Raw genomic sequence first — 9995 nt, forward strand, 5'->3', positions numbered from 1 at the left:
CCTCAATGAAGAACAAAGGGGGGCTCCCATACAACCCCCCCTTCCAAAAAGTGATTATTTTTCGCTTAAAATTATAGTCGTAGCCCGATTTTGTTAAAATTTGGTGCATAAACGTTCCATTACTAAAAACTAATACTCGCAAAATTTGAGCCATTTCAATGGGGAACAAAGGGGAGGGTCCCATGCAAACCCCCCTTCAAAAAATGAATATTATCCGCCTTAAATTATAAATGACGCACGATTTGGCTGAAATTTGGTACATAGATGTTTTATTACTTTAAACAAATACTGGCAAAATTTCAGCCTCTTCAATGAAGAAAAAAGGGGGGCTCCCATATAAACCACCTCTACCCCCCCCCCCATGTAACAAATCTTATAAATAAAAATGAATGTTTGTATGAATATAAATATATATATATATATATGCCTATGCGCGCGCTTCAATGGGGTTTCCACTGAACCGATTTGCACCAAACTTGGTACATAGGTGCATAATGGTCTCGGATTTAGGCGTTTTATTTTTTTTTTTTTTTTAGAGCCCCCCAAAAAGGGGGCTCCCATACAACCCCAATTCGCGAATATTCATTTAAAAATACAAATGATGCCCGATTAAGCTGAAATTTGGTACATAGATGTTTCATTGCTTCAAACAAATACTGGAAAAATTTGAGCCTCCTCAATGAAGAACAAAGGGGGTCCCCATACAACCCCCCCTCCAAAAAGTGAATATTATCCGTTAAAATTATAGGCGTTGCCCGATTTTGCTGAAATTTGATGCATAAACGATTCATTACTAAACAGTTATACTCGCGAAATTTGAGCCATCTCAGTGAGGAACAAAGGGTGGCTCCCATACAATCTCCCCCTATAAAAAATGAATATTATCCGCTTAAAATTATAAATGGCGCCCGATTTGGCTGAAATTTGGTACATAGATGTTATATTAGCTTAAATCAACCCCGGCAAAATTTCAGCCTCTTCAATGAAGAACAAAGGGGGGCTGTCATACAACCCCCCCCCCCCACCTCCACACCATTTAACAAATCATAAAATATCACTTTGAAGTACATAGGTCGTCGAAATCAACTATAATTTTATCACTTAATACAAAGACTTTCTAAATTTCAGTTCTACAAGCGGATAACCAAATGGTTGTCCCTCTCCCTCTACCAAATACATAAAAAATATTGAAAAATACACATGGCATCCAATTCGATTGAAACACGCTACAAATGCTTCTTCCTATTCATAACGCGACGAAGATTTATTTACGCCAGTGGGAAACAAAAGGAGGTTTCCAAAGAACCTCCTGTCTGTATTACCAAGAAAATAATTCGGTCATAGCAATAAAGCTTGGTCCGAATGATTTTAGGTGAGGATGATTCTGTTTACACAAAATTTTAAAAACAAGAGCTCCCATACGAGCTCTTCCTATTAGAGTATTGGAAGATATGGTCAAGCATGGCAATCATGTCTGATTTAAATGAATTGAGATAAATTCTTAAAAATGTCAATATTTACTGGAAAATTAGAATGGGATGTTGCAGCTCTCCCGGTTGGAGACAAATTCGTGGAAGGGCATACAATCCCTGCTCGGAATATTGAAAAAAAATGCCCAAAGTAACAGATATCGTCAAATTTAACAACAACTTTTCATGTACGCCTTAACACAGTCTATACAACAAGTTATAAAATATTATATTCTGCTATGCGGAAATGGGTGGATGGAAATCTAATTTATTGTTATGTTCAAATATCGCTCAATGATAAAAATGGTTTTTTGTTTATTCTTTTTTACAAGTGACTTTTACATTATGGTCGGGAAAGGAATTTCCATTATCAGAATAAAAGAAATTAACAAAAATGTAAAGTCGTCAACAAACAGTCCAGTTTCCTGCAACTTTTCTCTCTTCAAACATTTATTTAGACACTAAACTGGGCTTAGAAAGTCAACTCATTTTCTTCTCATGCATGTTTACATTTAAAAGTGTACAATATTTTGCAACACATAGCGCTATGCCGTTATTCAGTAAGATTCAGTTTTTAATTGTGTTGAGTAGCGTTGGAAATGTGGTTGGTGTAATAAATTTAAATATCGATTTCAGAGCGTAATACTTACAAACATGAAATGAAGTTTTGAAAGAGAACAGCAATACAGATCAAATATAAAGGAAAATGGAAAACTGTTTCCAGGTAGCTTCAGTGACAAAATAAGAATAAGTGTTAGAAAAGTAGAAAGATTTTGAACGTCATACATGCTCAGGATGGAACAACATGCTACATTTCTTTATTGCTATGTAAATAAATTTATGTGACGGATCCAAGACAAATGATACTGTATAAAAAAGTATTTCCGAAAGAATTAAAGAGGAAAACACAAGGCATAAAAAATATGTTTTACTAATTTGATGACGTGCAAAATGCGAAAGATTATGAAGCTAAATGGAAGTTGTGAAACAACAAGAGAAGAAAGGATTTTATAAAAAAAATCCTTTTCTTGAAAAAAATACTTTTCTTCATAGCTAAGATGGTTAAAAGGCTCGATTTGTTATAAAACAGTGAACGATATTTTGAAAAAGCCAGGTACAACCAATTGGAAGGGATATGCCTAGAGGACCAGCGAGAGATGAATTGATTGAAATAGAAAACCTTCAAAGACGAGGCTAGGAATAACGTTTATAGAATGAATGCAACTAAATAAGAAAAAAATAAAATGCACATCAAAAATTGAATTACCCAAGCATACGTAAAAATGCCCCTTTATTTTTCCTCAAACTACGTCGACCCGAATGAAATCGGGTTTATCAGCTAGTATATAAATATATTTATATATATATATATATATATATATATATATATATATATATATATATACATATATATATATATATATATATATATATATATATATATATATATATATATATATATATATATATATATATATATATATATATATATATATATATATATATATATATATATATATATATATATATATATGTTACCCTTGTGCATGAGCATGTGTGTGATTGCAAGCATCGTTTTTGGATTAGTGTGCGCGTCTCTGTAAATTTTAAGTCCAGCCATTGCGTCGGCGAAGTGAACGTAGCAATTTTGTGGATCGAAGCAACCGGTGAAAAGTACGAGTAAGTTCAAGAGAAAACTTAAACTGCCAGTGTGCAAGTGCTGTTCTTGGAAAAAGGTTGCATAATCGCAGAGGAAGCGTTATCGTAGAGGTAGGTTAAAAATCATCGCAATTGAAGTTTGAACTGTTTTCTAATACTTTCATTATCTTATTTCATGTTTGCTGCTGCTTGACGAGGGAACTACTATGCAGGACTAGACTATGGACTATGCAGGCAAGCAGTGCTACTGGACGATGAAGGTGTTTATTCCCCGTCGTTGTTTCATGTTTGCTCCTGTTTGACGTAGAAATTATGTCGCAGCATTTCACCACTGGAAATACTGCTGATAAACGTGAACTACATGCAACTGGACGATGCAGGCAAGCAGTGCTACTGGACGATGAACGCGTTTATTTCCCGTACACGCAGCTGAAAGACGCTACCGCAAACAAAATAATGAAATATGGAAAACGCAATAAAATGTACTGTATTCCCTCTTGTAGGTTCTTCTGTCTGCGCATTTGTTCTGAAAGAGAGCGCAGCCGTAAGCGCGAGCGAAATTGCGCTCGAGGCTTGCGCCCGCGGCTTGCGTTCTCTCTACCTTGAAAGAAACTGAACTACAGAAATTAGAAATGAAAGCGAAGGGGAAAAGGGCCGAAGCACGCACGAGCGTTTCCGGCAGAGGCTGCATTTTGTCGACATATCCGCAAATTTCATGCCTTTTGAGAGCCTCCGTCGTGAGTTAAGTTGAGTGATTCCTGCCAATTGGATTATTCTCGTTAGCGAGGAATCCCGCAGGCGAGGGAACGTGCACATGAATACAGTATATTTTATTGTCTTCTTTAAATTCGGTAATTCTTTTTACTAGCTACATGGTTTTAGGTGCGGCGACGTCTTTCAGTTGCGTGAACTGGGAAAAACACTTTTATCGTCCAGTAGCACTGCTTGCCTGCACCATCCAATACCATGTATACCATGAAACAAGATAATGAAAGTATTAGAAAACAGTTAAAACTCAGACTTCGATGATTTCTAACCTACCTCAATGGTAATCCTTGCAAGTCGACCTTAGGCCGGGATCAACACTTCAGACCTTCGGAAAGGATGAGCGGCAGTCTGAGAATTTCGCATGACTGACGTAAAAATTTCTGCAATAATCACTTTTGAAGAATTCCGATATTAGTATATCGTACGTTTACGTTTTTGGTGGAACTGTTTGAAAACTTTTATTATTTTGTAACATTTTACCCATGTAATATGATCGAAATTAAAGAAGAGCATATTGCAGACTCTCTATCGGATTATTCGGTAAAATCAGAAGATTCTGTTATAGAATTTTAGGACAACGATAGTCATGTGGCTCCCAGAAAAAGATCAAGAACTGTTCCAAGCGTGTCCGATGATTCCAGTGGCTGTCCATGGATAGGCATAGTTACAGCAAAGAGTGGTTAGACGATGATAAAATACCTAACATACCCGTTTTTACTGGTGAACCCTCCATAAAGCATTTTCCTGCTGATACGAAAAGCGTAAAAGAAGTCGTCGAGTTGTTTATTAGTAATTTGTACCAGTTTATTGGAAAAAAATGGACCAGTCAATTGTTATTACTTGAAAAAATTTCGTTTTTGCTGTCACCCAAAAATAGGAGACATTTCCAGACCTGGCAAATTTTCCCATCACCCATTCTTGGGTGACGTGACACTCAAAGTGTTAAATATATTTTCAGTCGCCGGCCGTCAATGTGGTAAACGATATGGCGCTGGCGCTCACATTTAAAAACATAGGGAAACGACGCACAAACTAGATAATTTGCGTGTTATTCGCTCGACCGGTTCGCCGACTTCCGCGCGGATACCCAAATCCACTCATGAAGGAGGAGAAATCACGTGAAACAGATAGTAAAAGAGCGCGAGATCGGAGCTTCAGGCTCTATATTTTGGGGATCTGTTCGCAGGGTCGTCAGTGCACTCGATTGATTCTCGCCAGCAGGAAACTGTCTCCAATTACATCGTTCTTAGCACTTTCTTGACAGGATTTCGTGAGTGGATTTGTTACACGTGTGTACAAATGTTACCAGAACAGGACGAGTTCGCGGATTGCACAAAGGATTTTTTAAATTATTTCTTCAAGAAGACCGTACCGTAAAAGACCAGCTTCGTATAAGTGTCGTCGTGAGCAATTCCTGTCTGCAGGACTCTGGCTAGACGAAAACGAAGACATGGTATATGAGAGTCGATGAGCGATTTAGAGCGCCGCTGTGCTCATTTTTTTCTGATGAATTTTTGAAGAAAATGATCAGTTTTGTTCACCGTTAATGCCAAAGAAATTGGCCCCTCGTAGTTACTATCAAAGTTGCCATCGACATTATTTTTTTTTTCATTAAAGATGAATAAAATGTTCGCTCCGCTTCGACGGTTCCTGTCGTTTCCTGTCACGTACCCTAAAAGATGAGCGCGTTCGTGTTTTCCAGCCCTCGGGCTGAGAGATTAAGAGATTCAATATTTGGTTGGCCATTGCTCAGCTGCTTTGGTGAACGAATTTGTCAACCGACAGTAGAGTAATCAATAAAATTATTTCTTTTCCATTCTACATAATCTGATAATAAACAGAACAAACTGTTAGAACAGACCAACACGAATCGATTAACGCCTTGCATGTCAAGCATTTATTAGGAGATTCCACAGAATGCTACGATTCATGCGTTTTTTCTCATACGTCATAGTCACAGTTGCACCGGCTCTAATTTTTCACGTTCTACGTTTGTGATGAATTTTTGGATTGTTTTACGTTCATTCGTATTTCTGTTTGGTCATAAATTTGATATTTAAGCAAAACAATAGTTGTTCTAAATATTCAAAAATTGCATTTTCAAATCAAGCGTTTTCGCCGTCACCCAAAACCGGGTGACATGACCTCTTGGAAAATTTGCCGTCACCCACTTTTTGGGTGACGTGGCACTCAAGTTGTAAAGCACGACGGGGTCTTTTAAACAAAATCTTCCGTTACAGGATTGTTGCTGGGATTTCAAGAGTGATTCTACCGATATTAATAAAAAGTCGCCGTCTTTGGTTTTTGCTCATCGAATGCTTAACCCCTTTGGCGAGATATTCTGTCAACTGAGTAAGCAGAGTCGAATCTTAAAAACGAACAGCACTTATGAACCACGTCAACGCTAGTGTTCCGTTTGTCTGTGACGTGCAAGCGCGTAGAACGATCAAAATTTGTTAAGTTTTTGTTTATTCAAGCCTATACAACAGAAATAATCATTAATTTTGCAACAGGAATGAATAACAAATATCCGAAACACTTTCCATAGTATCTTTATCAACATTGATTTTGTTTTCGTTATAAGAAGTAATGCGGTGTACAGCGTGTTGCAAAAATTGTATTTTATTTTTTGGAGAAAACGAGACGAGATGAGCATATATAGATAAACTAAAGAATGTTCATTTTTAGCTAACATTTTCGAGAAGGGCTGACCGTTGTTTAGGCGATATTCAAACGAGAAGGAAAAGGAAAGAAAACGAGGCTGGTCGGCAAATGAACTCCAAGACTCCTCATATATATAGATATTCAAACCGTTGTTTGCTCACGCCGCTTCATTTCCAAGATTTTTTGGATGGGGAGAAAATGAACGGAAATAAATGTAAAACTCGTCGGTCTTAAGTATTTTATAGCTGCCGTGAATGTATGTAGTTCTTCGTCATACATTTTCACGATCTCTCGGCTTGACGACGGTTTTTACATTGAGGTGAACGTGCTCAGGCGAAAATATTCCTAGGGTAAGCTCTACTTTCAATAAAAAGTATTCAAGCATTTGTCTGATAGCGTTTACACATGGTTAGCTTAGATATTTTCTTTACATTCAGTGCTAATTTGTAAACGTTACTATAATTAAGTTATAATTTCACTGTTTCTTTTAGTTTCACTTGTACTTTTCACTTTATATCCTCCTTGCGGACGATGTTTCAAAGATTTTCCGACAATTTACGACGATTAACCAGAAAACCATATTTCGACATATTTGTATGCATATGCGTGGAGATTCATGTGTGGCATGTATACATGTATACATATAACCCAGTTTTCAACAAAAATTTCATAACTTTTTAGATTTATTGGTACCATGTGTAGAAACTTACCTTTGCATTCATTGGCATCGCGCATTGTCCCACGACCCCACGGTCGGTCGAAAAAGAACGGTTTACATCTTTCACAATCGCGTCCTGCAGTATTATGCTTACAATCGCACTCAAGCATACCGTCTGCCGCTTTTATGCAACGAGACGCATGCCCATTACATTTGCACCGTCCACCAACGGCAAAATCCGATAAGGCATAGGTAAAGACACCAGAACTTACGGCCAAAGAATAATCTATAGAATGCTGAATATCGGTCGCCTTTCTGGTTGATAATCCAGAAATCTTTCCATTCGTTAACTGCTCAGCGGATTGTGCTTTCGGCATAGAGCTTCCAACCCCACCACCAGAAGATGGTAAAATACCAGTAATACCGACATTGAAGGACTGCAACCGATGGAAAATAACGCGTATATCGGTGGCAGTAACCCAATCTTGTAGAATAACGGAATTATCGAAGTCAGAAGCAGAAGGTCGGCCCTCCAGGGTGCTGAAAGCGATTCGTGAACCCTGCACACCATCTACACTATAACGATTGTGGTCGACACAACGTGCCTCCTGCTCGTTGCTGGGGGAGATAGTAGCTTTTGTTGGACGCCCGTATAATTTTCGGCACTGCGAACTGTAGAATTGGAACGGTAACCAATTTTTACCATAATCGGCACTCTTGTAGATGGCCATTGAATCCGGTCGGATGGCATGCGGACAAAACATTATGCTAACGTATGTAAGTTCAAATTTCTTGCCGAGTGACAACGTTAACGTTACATTATCCGGTCCAGCATCGACTGAACCGATTCGGGGCTCTGATCGCCAGCAGGTCACATTATTCGAATTATGTACATCAGTCAGAGCAACAGAGGAATAGCGTTTTGCAGCATCCGTTTCGTCGCAGATATCGCAGGTCGACTCAGTTGAACTCAACCCGCTGCTCATCGATCCATCAGATACCTCCTTCAAATCACAAAAACGCGCCGGCTTGCCATGACCACAGGTGGAAGATGCTTCAATAGGTACACCAAATGCGGCGTTCACGAAATCCGGCATGCAACGACGAGGACGATCTTCGTCGTAGCATGGAGCATCGTTGCCAGAGTTGGTCGGAAAGCTACGCAGGTACGGACCACGGTGCACAGCTCGACTGTTTTCTACCAGCACCAACGTCAAAAAGCAAACCAACTGAAGCCGTCCACCAACCCCTGAAATACTGTTTCTTTTGCTTGTTAACTGCATTTTCACACATTCAAATCGTACCATCCGGCAGGACGCTCGGACGCTTCCTCGACAGAAAAACGATTTGTATTCAGTCGAAACCTACACAAACAAACCAGTTGAAGAATCTGTAGATATTTTCGAGAACAGAAACAATTATAATTGCTATTACAGTTGCTAATTGCAAATGCAACAATATAATAGCTAATGCAATAATTTCCCACTTTGAGCAAATCCTTAATAAACGGTATCACTAGCTACGACGCCATAATATATTTTTAACATGAATGAGATCAACCGAAGAAACTGTACAGTCCTGTCTAAACGTTTATGCACAAGCGGAATACACAAGAAATAAAGAAGATTAATTTTTATTTACCTATACCTAACATGGCTAAATACAATATGTAAAAAGAAGTGCTAGTGTCATTGGGGAGCATGTTGACAGACCCATTGAAAACAACAAAACCAGCAATAGTTGTGTCATAGATGTCATTTATGATCATACTTTAAAACGTCACACGAAAAACGTGAACGTGTAACAAACAAAGTTTTTAGGATATTATGCTTATAAAGAGATTATAACAGTCCTTATAAAGGGATCATGATAGTTTCGACGTAGATTAGACACTTATTAAATAGAAGTATAATATTTATTTTTCTAGCCGCTTGTTGATAGGACGATAAGTTGATTGTTGATGTTGAAGCTTTTGATATATGGAAAATTATGTGGCAATTTGTAACGATAGGTTATTCTCAAAATAATGCAGACAATGTTCTTTACACCAGGGCTGTGAAAAAGTAATTCAGCGTCCCGAAATCAGTGAGCTAACTGAGGGCTACTCGGAGAATAGAAAAATCATAGTTTAAAAAAAATCAACATCTAAAACATCATCCAATACAGACATAACACTCATAATTTATAATTTGAATTGAAGAGGACTTGAACTTCTTCTCAAACAATTTAGATGATGTTTTTTGTCTGCCCAGCACTAGTCTTATCTTAAGGCACATTTTTATATTAAATATAAACTATTTCGAAGCACCGCACAGATTACTGATCTTATCTAAGAGAAAGTTGAAAACTTGAGAGAAGATGCTCATAAAATAAACGGAAACGAACCAATTAGTCCTGAAACACAGATTCAACTGAAACTCGAATTGCTCTACCTTACAGGCGCTCAGCATCGATCTGAATCGCAGGCGCTCGAAACGCTAAATCCATTCTCTCAAATGGCGGCATCTAAAGCCACCCGTTATAGTAGGAAAAGCATCAACACTGTTTCTCGACTAGTGTGCAAGAACGAGAAAAATTGGTATTCGCATGTGTAAGCAGGATAAAATGTGGTAACAGAACAGAGAGTAAAGCGTGTTTCAGATGAAAGAGAGATGCGCTGAGAACATAGCTGCTGCACGATACAATGAAAGCAAGAGAGATGCTATAGATTGCTATAAAGTTGATGAAAAGGAGAAAGAACAACATTTCACGTTTCACCATATTTGTAGAACAGAGAA

The 9995-nt window shown here is 38.1% G+C and overlaps 1 protein-coding gene across 1 annotated transcript in view; it reads right to left on the bottom strand.

Annotated features, from left to right (window-relative positions):
- The window catches only part of LOC128729041 (netrin-A-like), a 69640-nt gene extending 61139 nt beyond the window's left edge, over positions 1-8501 (bottom strand). The window contains exon 1 of the mRNA XM_053822688.1: positions 7271-8501. Within this exon, the coding sequence (XP_053678663.1) occupies positions 7271-8501 (1231 nt within the window). The remainder of the gene's footprint in view (positions 1-7270) is intronic.
- Between the last annotated feature and the right edge of the window lie 1494 nt (positions 8502-9995).

Source organism: Anopheles nili, chromosome X, assembly GCF_943737925.1.
Source record: "Anopheles nili chromosome X, idAnoNiliSN_F5_01, whole genome shotgun sequence".
Classification (NCBI taxonomy): domain Eukaryota; kingdom Metazoa; phylum Arthropoda; class Insecta; order Diptera; family Culicidae; genus Anopheles; species Anopheles nili.